At 44.1% G+C, this 16,344-nt stretch overlaps 1 protein-coding gene across 5 annotated transcripts in view; it reads left to right on the top strand.

The window, feature by feature from the left end:
• Positions 1-1,657: 1,657 nt before the first annotated feature.
• The window catches only part of LOC115206035 (mitochondrial Rho GTPase 1-A), a 33,892-nt gene continuing 19,205 nt past the window's right edge, over positions 1,658-16,344 (top strand). For 2 of the 5 annotated variants that reach the window (XM_029772593.1, XM_029772603.1), the window contains exons 1-9: positions 1,659-2,679; positions 5,065-5,205; positions 5,448-5,491; positions 5,585-5,638; positions 5,844-5,896; positions 9,760-9,868; positions 12,254-12,355; positions 12,555-12,653; positions 13,721-13,829. In XM_029772593.1, the coding sequence (XP_029628453.1) occupies positions 2,643-2,679; positions 5,065-5,205; positions 5,448-5,491; positions 5,585-5,638; positions 5,844-5,896; positions 9,760-9,868; positions 12,254-12,355; positions 12,555-12,653; positions 13,721-13,829 (748 nt within the window). In that variant the 5' untranslated portion in view covers positions 1,659-2,642. The other 3 variants (XM_029772577.1, XM_029772611.1, XM_029772586.1) reach the window with 3 other exon arrangements.

Here is a 16,344-nt window from a genome sequence, read left to right as displayed (position 1 = left end):
CTGGATACTGGCGGGAACTGGAACACGCTGTCGATCCAGAGCAATCCCAAACATGCTCAATTAGTGACATGGCTGGTGAGTATGCAGGCCATTGAAGAACTGGGAATTTTTTGGATTCCAGGAATTGTGTACAGATCCTTGCGACATGAGGCCGTCCACTATCATGCTGAAACTTAAGGTGATGGTGGCGGATGAATGGCACAACAATGGGCCACAGGTTCTCGTCACGGAGTCTCTGCAGTCAAATTGCCATCGATAAAATGCAATTGTGTTCATTGTCCGTAGCTTATGCCTGCCCAAATCATAACCACACCGCCACCATGGGGCACTCTATTCACAACGTTGACATCAGCAATCCACTCGCCCACACAACGCCATACATGCTGTCTGCCATCTGCTCCGTACAGTTGAAACCGGGATTCATCCATGTAGAGCACACTTCTCCAGTGGCCATCGAAGGTGAGAATTTTCCCACTGAAGTCGGTTACGTAGCCCAACTGCAGTCAGGTCAAGACCCAGATGAGGACAACGTGCACGCAGATGAGCTTCCCTGAGACAGTTTCTGACAGTTTGTGCCGAAATTCTTCGGTTTTGCAAACCCACAGTTTCATCAGCTGTCCGGGTGGTTGGTCTCAGATGATCCCGCAGATGAAGAAGCCGGATATGGAGGTCCTGGGCTGACAAGGTTACTCGTGGTCTGCGGTTGTGAGGCCGGTCGGATGTATTGCCAAATTCTATAAAATGACGTTGGAGGCGGCTTATGGTAGAGAAAGTAACATTCAATTCTCTGGCAACAGCTCTGGTGCTCATTCCTGCAATCAGCATGCCAATTGCACGCTCCCTCAAAACTTGAGACATCTGAAATTCTCATCAACAGGATGTAAAGGGGCCTCCCGGGTGGCGCAGTGGTCTAAGGCACTGCATCGCAGTGCCACCAGAGATTCTGGTTTCGAGCCCAGGCTCTGTTGCAGCCGGCCGCAACCGGGAGGCCCATGGGGCGGCTCACAATTGGCCAAGCATCGTTAGGGAGGGTTTGGCCGGCAGGGATGTCCTTGTCTCATCTCGCACTATCAACTCCTGTGGCGCGCAGTGCACGCTGACCAGGTCGCTAGGAGTATGGTGTTTCCTCCGACACATTGGTGCGGCTGGCCTCCGGGTTGGATGTGCGTTGTGTCAAGAAGCAGTGCGGCTTGGTTGGGTTGGGTTGTGTTTCGGAGGACGCATGGCTCTCGACCTTCGCCTCTCCCGAGTTTGTACGGGAGTTGCAGCAATGAGACAAGACAGTAACTACTACCAATTGGATACCACGAAATTGGGGAGAAAAAGTGGGTATAATGAAAACAGGAATGTAAACAAATTTGTGCACAAAATGTGAGAGAAAGTTTTTTGTGGATCTGGAAAATTTCTGGGATCTTTTATTTCAGCTCATGAAACATGGGACCAGAGAGATTTACATGTTGTGTTTCTATTTTTGTTCGGTATATAAAAGAACTTCCAGTATCACTGCATTGAATGTATCCCCTTTACTGACAGCAGGACTCTAAATATATTACTTCGTGGAGGAACAACTGTGGGTTGTTTATGTACAATGCAAGTGTACAAAACAAGTGCACACGGGACACACAGCTCTGCCATTTTAATACGTAAGATTTCAGAATAACAATTTTACCTTCCATGAGACAGTACTGCCCCAATTCGTTTTTCATGAGTACATGGTTCTACTGGAATTGTTGAAAAACGAATTGGGGCAGTACTGTCTCACCACAAATGATGGACAAATACTAGATGCTTTGCTCGGCATGGAAGGTAAAATTGTTATTCTCAAATCTTACGTATTAAAATGGCAGAGCTGTGTGTCCCGTGTGCACTTGTTTTATGTGTGAAGCCAGGTAAATTCTGTTGCTATGAGAAAGTAAACGTGTGTGTGTGCGCGTACATGTTATAAAATTAATATCAACTGGGATAATATCTAATACCAACTGTGATTACTTATATAATAACAACTGTATGTATTAGAAGGGTATGTTTTTAGTCCTTTTCTTTAACAAAGGCTATGCCATACCCTCACATACGCCCTCAATTCGAGCCCTCAGCGTCTTTCTGAGTTGAGAGCAATTTAATCCCTGCCTGCTCTATCAATACACAATACAATCAAATCAAGCCACTACATTTGAATTCCAAGCCAATGTCACCACATTAGCGCTAGAGGGTAGCTGATGCGTTGTCTATTATGTTTCGACAGATTTTGTCTGCTACTGCTTGCCGTAGTTGCCGGGTATTGGAGGTCAGCTGGAGGAGGTGTGCGTCTGAAATATTTCGTGCAAAATGTCATGAAAGTACAGAAAATAAAGGAATATAGCGTTTTAAACAATTATATCATTTACAAGAATGTGTATCGCTGTTGTGCGTGGAACTTCAATTGTACAAGTAGCGAGAGAAAAGATAACGAATTAACGGAGAAATTCCTCTGTCCGTTTTGTCCTACAAAGAAAGATGCGCCGATCACAGTTTGACAGCGCAGTCTAAACTGCGCAGGCCTGGCATTAGATAAACTGCTGTAGGGCGGCATCTGAAAGAATAGATGATATTTATGAAAGAACAAAGACTTTATTGATTTGTGAATAAAAAAAACTGTTGCAAATATGAGGAAGGACGTGAGGATATTACTCGTTGGGGAACGTAAGTGGCTGATTCATTAAATATAACTGGCGCTTGATGTCTACACAATAATTAGCTACCATGCTAGTTAGCTTAACTCCGCGAATGCATTCAATTAATCAAATTACACTGTATATACGAATGTACAACTAGGTTGTGTGTTGTACTTGAATGACCGCACAACGAAGAATACCATTACATCGAACTGATTCAATGTGACATTGTGAAGACGTTTAGCCAACAAAATACCTAGCTAACTAGCAAATGCTGCAGTCAATGTGATTGGCTAGTTAATAAAGACTCTTGGTTTGTTCACTTAGTAATACGCACGCTGTAGTTGTTTAAAGTATGTTTGGTGTAACTTCTAGCCACAGTATTTAACTAGCTAGCTAGAAATGTAGGTTAGGATCGTATCAATTGAACACTCACTCAACCTTGCATGCGCTTTGCGCTATCGATCTGTCCTCATGCACACTGTACTGTGTCAGCTTGACATTCCATTCCATGGAACCAGTAGAAATCAGGTTCTGCTCAGTTCTGTGTATTTTAGCCATTTGGCCACTTTGCAGCTTTTGGCCTCCACAATACACTTCTCCCAAATTCCCATAGCCACATCTAGTGCACTTTGCAAATTAGAGCCCGATTTCATTTACATTCATCTTCACCTATATCCACAATGCATCACTCTTTAAGCTATGCCATTTACATTTGTCTTGAGAGCGACTATTGTCAATGATCACATTTTGTGGTAACGTGGGTAGGATGTGATAGAACTGAGACCTTTAAAGGAACTTGTGACAACACGCTGGTTGTCCTCCTTTCTGCCCTGTGTTCTTCTCACATCTGTTTTTCAGATGCAACTGGCTGGCAGACCTACATTGACACATTCTCATAGACACATTCTCTTTGGCGTTGCTGACAGGTCCCTTGAGAGGGCAGCCAAAACCGTACGTGTGTATGCGAACGTTGGTGATATCACTCAGCAACCAAGGATGCATTTACACAGACAGCCCACTACTGATCTTTTCCCAATTACTGAAAAAGGAGCTGATCTGATTGGTCAAAAGACCAAGTAGTAGTGTAGAAGGATCAGAATTGGGCAGCCTACAGGGAGGATGTCAGTGACGTGACAGTGTGGTTCCGGAGCAACCTCTCCCTCTATGTCAGTAAGACCAAGGAGCTGATCGTGGACTACAGGAAACGGGGGAGGGGGCGAGCACGCCCCCATCCACATCCCTGGGGCTGCAGTGGAGCTGGTCGCTAGCGTCAAGTTCTTCAGTGTCCAAATCACTCAGAACTTAAAATGGCTGACACACACGTGCACTGTCATGAAGAAGGCGCGACTTCTTCCTCAGGAGGCTGTAAAGGTTTAGCATTGGCCTTCAAAGCCTCAAAGTTCTACAGCTGCACCATTGAGAGCATCTTGACTGGCTGCATCACTGCTTGGTATGGCAACAGTACCGCCCTCAATCGCATGGCGCTACAGAGGGTGGTGCGGACAGGCCAGTACATCACTGTCATTCAGGACCTCTATATCAGGCTGTGTCAAAGGAAGGCCCGGAAAATCGTTGAAAACTCCAGCCACCCAAGCCATAGACTGTTCTCTCTACATTCGCACGGCAAGCGGTACCGGTGCATCAAGTCTGACACCAACAGGCTCCTGAAGGGCTTCTTTCCCTAAGCCATAAGACTGCTAAATAGCTAACAAAATGGCCTCATGGACTATTGGAGTTGACTCTCTCTATGCGCTCTCACAGGACTCTAAACTCACACACACACACAAAAGCTTCATTTGCTCACACACACAGCATGCACACACATTTATACTAACTCTACGCACACGCACTCACATACATTCATCATATATGCTACTCTTTTTATCATATTTCCTGATGCTTAGTCAACTTACACCTATACATATATACCTCTATCAGTATCTCTGCACATTGTAAATATGCTATTGGAACTGACCCTGTATATAGCATACTTACTTCATGTTGTTCTTATTTCTATTTCTCATGTTTGTGCTCCACCTTGTTATTTTTTGTTCCACATTGATATTGATTACTGCATTGTTGGGGTTAGAGCTGGAAAGAACGGCATGGCACTGTACTTGTGCATGTGACATTACCTTGAAACCTGCACATTGTATGGTACAATGTTGAGGTGACACTAAAGCTCAATTGATGATGTCTCCCTGTGATGGAGATCATCTCCTCATTGTAGCCTGGTTCCAGATCTGTTTGTGCTGTCTCGCCAACTCCTATGGTCATTGTCAGTGTCATTGTCACATGACCATAGGAGTTAGCAAGACAGCACAAACGGATTTGGAATCAGGCTATCCTGTTTGCAATCACACACTGATGCTTCTGTCTGACTCACACACTTGTCCTCTCGTCTCCACAGCCAAAGTGGGGAAGACGTCTCTGATCATGTCACTGGTCAGCGAGGAGTTCCCTGACGACGTTCCCCTTCGAGCGGAGGAGATCACCATCCCAGCAGACGTAACGCCAGAGAGAGTCCCCACACACATAGTGGACTACTCAGGTAACACCACAGACCATACAGCCTGAACATCCATCAATACTGAATGTTTAATACTGAACACTGTTCAGTGTTACTAGACTGCCCCTACAGACAGACTGTTATTTTTCAGACCTGGTATTCAGTCAATGCATGTTATGGCTGGAACTGTGTTCTACTGACGGTACCTACGACAGTGGAGTAGATGTGTCAGATGATATTGTCTTGTCAATACTGTCTTTGATGTTGTTGTCTTGTGTCTGTAGAAGCAGAACAGTCAGACGAGCAGTTGTATCAAGAAATATCGAAGGTTGGTAGGATACCATTTTAACCCTTTATTATCCCCATAAAGTAAACATTTATCCCCACCAACGCAGAATAACCTTGTCTCCATTTTTTACAGGCAAATGTTATTTGCATAGTTTACTCAGTCAACAACAAGAAGTCCATTGAAAAGGTCAGTTTATAAACCAAGCATTCTCTCTGACAAAGAATAACTGACATTCAGATGTCTTGATTTAGTAACAGCCCACTGCCTGCCCGTTGTTAACTCTGTTCACCATGTCGGCCATATTGAATTAAAGAGAGCGCCGGGCAGGCCTGTGTTCTGAGTCTTGGCCTTGCAGCATGTAACAGGGTTTGATATGTGTTTTCTCTCCTAGGTGACAAGCCATTGGATTCCCCTCATAAACGACAGGACGGACAAGGATAGCAGGTGTGTGTGCATGTGTGTGTGTCTCCCCTTGGTCAGGGACAGTGGGGGTATACAGTCTGCTACTAAATCCCCAGTGGATGTGGAAAAGACTGCTCCAACAGCTAAAGTGCTGGTGTAGTTTTTGACAGCTTTGCCACATTTCACTTAGTAGGTTGAAACAGGTGTCAAGTCATTTCAATTACATGCCATTCATTATAAGACCAGCCTGCTATATGGACCAGTTATGTCATAGACAAGGGAAAGTACACTACCGTGTACCTGTTTGTGTAACCTACTCCATATCAATGTGATAATGGAGGAAAGGTTACTGAATGACTAATGGCTATATAATGTAAGACCGTGTGATACGGCCTGCCGAGTGGTGCAGTGGTCTAAGGCACTGCGTCGCTGTGCCACTAGAGATCCTGGTTTGAGTCCAGGCACTGTCGCAGACGGCCGCGACCGGGAGACCCATGGGGCGGGGCGCAATTGGCCCAGCGTCGTCCGGGTTAGGGGAGGGTTTGGCAGGCAGGGATGACCTTGTCCCATTGCGCTCTAGCGACACCTATGGCGGGCCGGGCGCAGTGCACGCTGACACGATCGCCAGGTGTACGGTGTTTCCTCTGACACATTAGAGTGGCTGGCTTCCGGGTTAAGCGGGCATTGTGTCAAGAAGCAGTGCGGCTTGGTTGGGTTGTGTTTTCGAGGACGCATGGCTCTCGACCTTCGCCTCTTCCGAGTCCGTACTCGAGTTGCAGCGATGAGACAAGACTGTAACTACCAATTGGATACTTTGAAATTGGTGAGGAAAAAGGGGTAAAATAAAAAAAAGACAGTGTGATACGATGGATCAGTTTTCCATAGGGGAAGCAGGTGGTCATGGACATTGTTGTCACCTCTAAGCTGTAAGTTGAATTGCAGCCCCCTCTGTCTCCTGTCATTGATTTCATGTACCATTATACAGTATGTTGAGTCTGTTTGTATAGCGGCAGACAGCCAGACAACATTGATTTAATGTACCATTATACAGTATGTTGAGTCTGTTTCTATAGCGGCAGACAGCCAGACAACATTGATTTAATGTACCATTATACAGTATGTTGAGTCTGTTTGTATAGCGGCAGACAGCCAGACAACATTGATTTAATGTACCATTATACAGTATGTTGAGTCTGTTTGTATAGCGGCAGACAGCCAGACAACATTGATTTAATGTACCATTATACAGTATGTTGAGTCTGTTTGTATAGCGGCAGACAGCCAGACAACATTGATTTAATGTACCATTATACAGTATGTTGAGTCTGTTTGTATAGCGGCAGACAGCCAGACAACATTGATTTAATGTACCATTATACAGTATGTTGAGTCTGTTTGTATAGCGGCAGACAGCCAGACAACATTGATTTAATGTACCATTATACAGTATGTTGAGTCTGTTTGTATAGCGGCAGACAGCCAGACAACATTGATTTTATGTACCATTATACAGTATGTTGAGTCTGTTTCTATAGCGGCAGACAGCCAGACAACATTGATTTTATGGTTGTCACAATACCAGTATCGCGATACTCTGAGGTATCGTGGCAAGGAAACAAAATATGAAGCGGACTATATTTCCTGAGGAAAACAGTCCTAATGTTTTTAGCCTCATGTTGTCACCTAGAATCACATGTTCATTTTCCATATAGAACACTACATTTTACATACAGTAGGTTTTAAAGGACCATAGAGTTTATTCTGCGTTGTGTGTTCCGGCAGACAGCCAGATAACGTTGTCTTGGATTGAGCATGGATTTATTTAATAGGATCCGGTGTCAAGGCTAAGTCTGCCTGGATTACTGTTAGACTGACAATCTATTGGAGTCTAGAACCCCCGAGTACAAACAAAATATTCAATTTTGAGACATTCTCAGACAATTAATTCTCATGATTGTTTTCTCAGAGCCCTAACTGTCTTCCTCCTCCATTGTTAATGACAATGAAATTCACTTTCCTTTTGAATGAATGGCTTGCAAGGCTGTTTTTCTCAGCCAAAATAAGATACTGGTCTGAAGTTGTAATGTTATTATAATGAGGTTGTAAAGATGTCATAATGATGTTGTAGTGATGCACAGTCGTGGCAAAAAGTTGAGAATGACACAAATATTAATTTCCACAAAGTTTGCTGCTTTAGTATCTTTAGATATTTTTGTCAGATGTTACTATGGAATACAGATGTATAATTACAAGCATTTCATAAGTGTCAAAGGCTTTTAATTGACAATTACATGAAGTTGATGCAAAGAGTCAATATTTGCAGTGTTGACCCTTCTTTTTCAAGACCTCTGCAATCCACCCTGGCATGCTGTCAATTCATTTCTGGGCCACATCCTGACTGATGGCAGCCCATTCTTGCATAATCAATGCTTGGAGTTTGTCAGAATTTGTGGCTTTTTGTTTGTCCACCCGCCTCTTGAGGATTGACCACCAGTTCTCAATGGGATTAAGGTCTGGGGAGTTTCCCGGCCATGGACCCAAGATATCGATATTTTGTTCCCCGAGCCACTTAGTTATCACTTTTGCCTTATGGCAAGGTGCTCCATCATGCTGGAAAAGGCATTGATCGTCACCAAACTGTTCCTGGACGGTTGGGAGAAGTTGCTCTCGGAGGATGTGTTGGTACCATTCTTTATTCATGGCTGTGTTCTTAGGCAAAATTGTGATTGAGCCCACTCCCTTGGCTGAGAAGCAACCCCACACATGAATGGTCTCAGGATGCTTTACTGTTGGCATGACACAGGACTGATGGTAGCGCTCACCTTGTCTTCTCCGGACAAGCTTTTTTTCCAGATGCCCCAAACAATCGGAAAGGGGATTCATCAGAGAAAATTACTTTACCCCTGTCCTCAGCAGTCCAATCCCTGTACCTTTTTCAGAATATCAGTCTATCCCTGATGTTTTTCCTGGAGAGAAGTGGCTACTTTGCTGCCCATCTTGACACCAGGTCATCCTCCAAAAGACTTTGCCTCACTGTGCGTGCAGATGCACTCACACCTGCCTGCTGCCATTCCTGAGCAAGCTCTGTACTGGTGGTGCCCCGATCTCGCAGCTGAATCAACTTTAGGAGACGGTCCTGGCGCTTGCTAGACTTTCTTGGGCGCCCTGAAGCCTTCTTCACAACAATTGAACCGCTCTCCTTGAAGTTCTTGATGATCTGATAAATGGTTGATTTAGGTGCAATCTTACTGGCAGCAATATCCTTGCCTGTGAATCCCTTTTTGTGCAAAGCAATGATGACGGCACGTGTTTCCTTGCAGGTAACCATGGTTGACAGAGGAAGAACAATGATTCCAAGCACCACCCTCTTTTTGAAGCTTCCAGTCTGTTGTTCAAACTCAATCAGCGTGACAGAGTGATCTCCAGCCTTGTCCTCGTCAACACTAGCACCTGTGTTAACGAGAGAATCACTGACATGATGTCAGCTGGTCCTTTTGTGGCAGGGCTGAAATGCAGTGGAAATATTTTTGGGGGGATTCAGTCAATTTGCATGGCAAAGAGGGACTTTGCAATTAATTGCAATTCATCTGATCACTCTTCATAACATTCTGGAGTATATGCAAATTGCCATCATACAAACTGAGGCAGCAGACTTTGTGAAAATTCATATTTGTGTCATTCTCAATTTTTGGCCACGACTGTAATGTTGTCATGATGTTATGATGTGGTTCAGTCGGTAGAAATTTGAGCTTAAAATGCCAATGGTCGTCGGTTTGATTCCCGCTGAGGCCACCCATACAGATTTTTTTTTGAATGCACACATAAGTAAGTATGTAAGTCGTTTTGGATTTAACCATCTGCTAAAAGGCATATATTATTTAAGATCATATATGATGTTGTTGCAGGGTACCACTGATCCTGGTGGGGAATAAGTCAGACCTGGTAGAACACAGCAGTATGGAGACCATCCTGCCCATCATGAACCAGTACTCTGACATTGAGACCTGCGTGGAGGTAAGAGAACACTGACTGGTTACACTGTTTACCGCCGCCATTTTGGGGCTAAACTGACGAGTGCCTAGCAAGTGTACATTGAGATTGACCATATAGCTAGGCTAATGAAAGTTGTTGTGTTACGCTTGAGTTGAGGCTCAATCAAAATGGTATAAAACCACTAGAAATGTATTTAAAGGTTCTCCGATCATCTGATGAATGGAATTCAGGACTACAGAACTTTGATCAACAATGGTTTCATATTCTATCCCAGTTCTGAAATCCAAACAGCTGAAAACGCCTGGGAGACTCCTAATGTTTCAGCTAACTCCTGACCAGTTAGAATGTTATCTGATGGCTGGTAAATTAGTCTGTCTTTCTGCTGCAGAGACCCTGGCAGTATTCATTATGGCACACAACATAAAACATTTTGCAACGTAAAATAAAAATAAGTGTTTATTGGCCAAGTCCACATTGTAAATGAGCCTTTTTCAGTCAGTTTTTTTTGTTTTATTTGGTGCCTAATGAACATGACCCCTCTGTCTTTCTACTGAGTGACTGAGTGTGTGCACTGTGTGCTGAGACGCACTTCTATCATGGAGGAAAGTAGTTGGCTACATTACTCTTCCATTGGTCTCATGTGACAGCCCAGTCACATGTCCTCTCTGGCTAGATTAGTTACAGGATAAAAGTAGTGGAGGTGGAGGGGACGACGTGTTGGAACACAGAGAATACACACAGAGAATACACACAGTCAGATGTGTTAAAGTGACAACCTGGTCAGGATCCGTTATGCAGTTGTACTGCACAAGGTTCATGGGTACTTGTACGCGATGCAACAATGTTCAGTCTCTACATGTTTAACATCTGAACACTCTTCCGCCCTGTGTGGAATTAGCCCCTTGTCATGGCAACGCCACTGGTGTTTATAGCCTGGCTGTTTCTGGACCCTAGTTTCACATTGAGAGATGACGTTCTGCTTTCCATGACCTCATTTAGACCACTAAGAGTGGCTTGTGGCTTGAGTGTTTTTTTTCACTGAAGCACCATAAATCTGCACTGCACCTAAATGCAACAACTCAACCAGTTGATGTGTATAACCAAGTAGTTCAAGAAGTGGGATAGGTGATTAGTCAGGTTTGTCATACACATGGTTTACACCGTACAATGAAATGCCGGCTTAACCCTTTATTTCAACAGTGGCGGCTGATATCCTACAGTACCCATAATGCTCTGTAACACAATTGGTTTTAGCTTTGTAAATGTAACCTTTATTTAACTAGGCAAGTCAGTTAAGAACAAATGATTATTTTTACAATGACGGTCGACCCCGGCCAAACCCGGATGACGCTGGGCCAATTGTGCGCCGCCTTATGGGACTCCCAATCACGGCCGGATGTGATGCAGCCTGGATTCGAACCAGGGACTGCAGTGACGCCTCTTGCACTGAGATGCAGTGCCTCAGACCGCTGCACCACTCGGGAGCCCTAAAGATGTTACTAAAGTGAACATGGTTTCCTGTCTCCTTACCAATACATGGTTGTTAGACCACAGCAGGGGTCTGTCTCCTTACCAATACATGGTTGTTAGACCACAGCAGGGGTCTGTCTCCTTACCAATACATGGTTGTTAGACCACAGCAGGGGTCTGTCTCCTTACCAATACATGGTTGTTAGACCACAGCAGGGGTCTGTCTCCTTACCAATACATGGTTGTTAGACCACAGCAGGGGTCTGTCTCCTTACCAATACATGGTTGTTAGACCACAGCAGGGGTCTGTCTCCTTACCAATACATGGTTGTTAGACCACAGCAGGGGTCTGTCTCCTTACCAATACATGGTTGTTAGACCACAGCAGGTGTCTGTCTCCTTACCAATACATGGTTGTTAGACCACAGCAGGGGTCTGTCTCCTTACCAATACATGTTAGACCACAGCAGGGGTCTGTCTCCTTACCAATACATGTTAGACCACAGCAGGTGTCTGTCTCCTTACCAATACATGGTTGTTAGACCACAGCAAGGGTCTGTCTCCTTACCAATACATGGTTGTTAGACCACAGCAGGGGTCTGTCTCCTTACCAATACAGGTTACTGTATCTATGTGTTTGTCAGTGTGTTGTTCTAGCTGATGTTGAGGTTACTGTATCTATGTGTTTGTCAGTGTATTGTTCTAGCTGGTTTTGAGGTTACTGTATCTGTGTTTGTCAGTGTATTGTTCTAGCTGGTGTTGAGGTTACTGTATCTATGTGTTTGTCAGTGTGTTGTTCTAGCTGGTTTTGAGGTTACTGTATCTATGTGTTTGTCAGTGTATTGTTCTAGCTGATGTTGAGGTTACTGTATCTATGTGTTTGTCAGTGTATTGTTCTAGCTGGTTTTGAGGTTACTGTATCTTTGTGTTTCTCAGTGCTCTGCCAAAAACCTGAAGAACATCTCAGAGCTGTTCTACTATGCCCAGAAGGCAGTGCTCCACCCTACAGGACCCCTGTACTGCCCAGAGGAGAAGGAGGTGAGGAGGCCAGAGGGAAAACTCTAGGTCCCTAGCTACCCTAACTATGTAGTCTGATCAGGAAATACTTTTCCTGGTCAGGTTACACAATCAAAATGTTTCCTAGCGCTACCATGGGTACACAGTCAACATCTACTTTTTAGCTCTCCAAAAATATCATTTTTTACATATTTCAAATGTATACTTTGTGTTTTTTCAGATGAAGCCGTCTTGCATCAAGTCTCTAACTCGCATCTTCAAAGTATCGGACCTGGACAACGATGGCATCCTCAACGACAAAGAACTCAACTTCTTCCAGGTAGGAGCCTCACTGTGGGAAAATAAACCTCGTGGGAAAACCTAACTTGGCGGTAGCTGCAGGCATGTGTGCTTGATCTGACTGAAGTGAAACAACCTGATTTACTTTGTTTTCCAATGGCAGTTTATTTTAACTTGAGTGGAAAAGAGAGGGAGGGATAGGTTATTAGTGGGTTCACCGGTAGCCTGCAGACAGGGCAGGTTTCAAGATGTAACGGTGGTTGATTTAGAATCCCTTTCAGAGTATCTTTTGTCTTCTAGTAAATGGTGCAAAGCTGTCTACATATCTGCTTGTGACTTCATATATCCCAAACCACATCACATTAATAGCTGTGTCAGACATGTTGGAATAGACTGGTTCTTGCCCATTTTGGTCTCACCAGGCGTCTGTTCAGTTGTGTTTAGGTAATGTGTGTTGAGTGATTTATTGTTGAAGCACTTGAATGCAGCATTGTGCCTTGTGTAGGCTTTCATTCTTCACTCCAGTTCTGTGTGGATATAGTAGTTCAAATCAAATTTATTTATATAGCCCTTCTTACATCAGCTGATATCTCAGAGAGAGAGAGAGAGAGAGAGAGAGAGAGAGAGAGAGAGAGAGAGAGAGAGAGAGAGAGAGAGAGAGAGAGAGAGAGAGAGAGAGAGAGAGAGAGAGAGAGAGAGAGAGAGAGAGAGAGAGAGAGAGAGAGAGAGAGAGAGAGAGAGAGAGAGAGAGAGAGAGAGAGAGAGAGAGAGAGAGAGAGAGAGAGAGAGAGAGAGAGAGAGAGAGAGAGAGAGAGAGAGAGAGAGACTTTAAATTCACACCGGATAAGACAAGAGAAATACTCCAGATGTAACAGACTGACCCTAGCCCCCCGACACATTAAATACTGGAGGCTGAGACAGGAGACACTGTGGCCCCATCCGATGAAACCCCCGGACAGGGCCAAACAGGCAGGATATTACCCCACCCACTTTGCCAAAACACAGCCCCCACACCACTGGAGGGATATCTCCAACCACCAACTAGTAGTTCTGTGTGGGTATAGTAGTTCTGTGTGGGTGACACATGGTGTGTTGTGTGTCTGGTAGAGGACGTGTTTCAACATGCCCCTGGCGCCCCAGGCCTTGGAGGATGTCAAGAACGTGGTGAGGAAGAACATGACGGATGGAGTCGAGGACAATGGACTCACGCTCAAAGGTGAGATTGACCACACTGTAGGCCTTCCCTTCTTCTTTCATTCACTTGCTCTATAAGCTCTCTCTATTCTCTCTCCCTCTCATTCAATCTCTCTCTTCTCTCTCCCTATCTCATTCAATCTCTCTCTATTCTCTCTCCCTCTATTCTCTCTCCCTCTCTCATTCAATCTCTCTCTATTCTCTCTCCCTCTCTCATTCAATCTCTCTCTATTCTCTCTCCCTCACTCATTCAATCTCTCTCTATTCTCTCTCCCTCTCTCATTCAATCTCTCTCTATTCTCTCTCCCTCTCTCATTCAATCTCTCTCTATTCTCTCTCCCTCTCTCATTCAATCTCTCTCTATTCTCTCTCCCTCTCTCATTCAATCTCTCTCTATTCTCTCTCTATTCTCTCCCTCTCATTCAATCTCTCTCTATTCTCTCTCCCTCTCTCATTCAATCTCTCTCTATTCTCTCTCCCTCTCTCATTCAATCTCTCTCTATTCTCTCTCTATTCTCTCTCCCTCTCTCATTCAATCTCTCTCTATTCTCTCTCTATTCTCTCCCTCTCATTCAATCTCTCTCTATTCTCTCTCTATTCTCTCCCTCTCATTCAATCTCTCTCTATTCTCTCTCTATTCTCTCCCTCTCATTCAATCTCTCTCTATTCTCTCTCCCTCTCTCATTCAATCTCTCTCTATTCTCTCTCCCTCTCTCATTCAATCTCTCTCTATTCTCTCTCCCTCTCTCATTCAATCTCTCTCTATTCTCTCTCCCTCTCTCATTCAATCTCTCTCTATTCTCTCTCCCTCTCTCATTCAATCTCTCTCTATTCTCTCTCTATTCTCTCTCCCTCTCTCATTCAATCTCTCTCTATTCTCTCTCTATTCTCTCCCTCTCTCATTCAATCTCTCTCTATTCTCTCTCTATTCTCTCCCTCTCATTCAATCTCTCTCTATTCTCTCTCTATTCTCTCCCTCTCATTCAATCTCTCTCTATTCTCTCTCCCTCTCATTCAATCTCTATCTATTCTCTCTCTATTCTCTCCCTCTCTCATTCAATCTCTCTCTATTCTCTCTCCCTCTCTCATTCAATCTCTCTCTATTCTCTCTCCCTCTCTCATTCAATCTCTCTCTATTCTCTCTCCCTCTCTCATTCAATCTCTCTCTATTCTCTCTCCCTCTCTCATTCAATCTCTCTCTATTCTCTCTCCCTCTCTCATTCAATCTCTCTCTATTCTCTCTCCCTCTCTCATTCAATCTCTCTCTATTCTCTCCCTCTCTCATTCAATCTCTCTCTATTCTCTCCCTCTCTCATTCAATCTCTCTCTATTCTCTCCCTCTCTCATTCAATCTCTCTCTATTCTCTCTCTATTCTCTCTCCCTCTCTCATTCAATCTCTCTCTATTCTCTCTCTATTCTCTCCCTCTCATTCAATCTCTCTCTATTCTCTCTCTATTCTCTCCCTCTCATTCAATCTCTCTCTATTCTCTCTCCCTCTCTCATTCAATCTCTCTCTATTCTCTCTCCCTCTCTCATTCAATCTCTCTCTATTCTCTCTCCCTCTCTCATTCAATCTCTCTCTATTCTCTCTCTATTCTCTCCCTCTCATTCAATCTCTCTCTATTCTCTCTCCCTCTCTCATTCAATCTCTCTCTATTCTCTCTCCCTCTCTCATTCAATCTCTCTCTATTCTCTCTCTATTCTCTCTCCCTCTCTCATTCAATCTCTCTCTATTCTCTCTCTATTCTCTCCCTCTCTCATTCAATCTCTCTCTATTCTCTCTCTATTCTCTCCCTCTCATTCAATCTCTCTCTATTCTCTCTCTATTCTCTCCCTCTCATTCAATCTCTCTCTATTCTCTCTCTATTCTCTCCCTCTCATTCAATCTCTCTCTATTCTCTCTCCCTCTCATTCAATCTCTATCTATTCTCTCTCTATTCTCTCCCTCTCTCATTCAATCTCTCTCTATTCTCTCTCCCTCTCTCATTCAATCTCTCTCTATTCTCTCTCCCTCTCTCATTCAATCTCTCTCTATTCTCTCTCCCTCTCTCATTCAATCTCTCTCTATTCTCTCCCTCTCTCATTCAATCTCTCTCTATTCTCTCCCTCTCTCATTCAATCTCTCTCTATTCTCTCCCTCTCTCATTCAATCTCTCTCTATTCTCTCCCTCTCTCATTCAATCTCTCTCTATTCTCTCCCTCTCTCATTCAATCTCTCTCTATTCTCTCCCTCTCTCATTCAATCTCTCTCTATTCTCTCCCTCTCTCATTCAATCTCTATCTATTCTCTCTCTATTCTCTCCCTCTCTCATTCAATCTCTCTCTATTCTCTCCCTCTCTCATTCAATCTCTCTCTATTCTCTCCCTCTCTCATTCAATCTCTCTCTATTCTCTCTCTATTCTCTCCCTCTCTCATTCAATCTCTCTCTATTCTCTCTCTATTCTCTCCCTCTCTCATTCAATCTCTCTCTATTCTCTGCCCACTCTCCCTTGTACTCTTCTGTAACCTTCACTAAAGGTCAGGCATGAATAATAT

This window comes from Salmo trutta, chromosome 1, assembly GCF_901001165.1.
Source record: "Salmo trutta chromosome 1, fSalTru1.1, whole genome shotgun sequence".
Taxonomy (NCBI): domain Eukaryota; kingdom Metazoa; phylum Chordata; class Actinopteri; order Salmoniformes; family Salmonidae; genus Salmo; species Salmo trutta.
The sequence above is the reverse complement of the archived record's forward strand: the minus strand, read 5'-3'. Positions and strand labels throughout refer to the sequence as shown.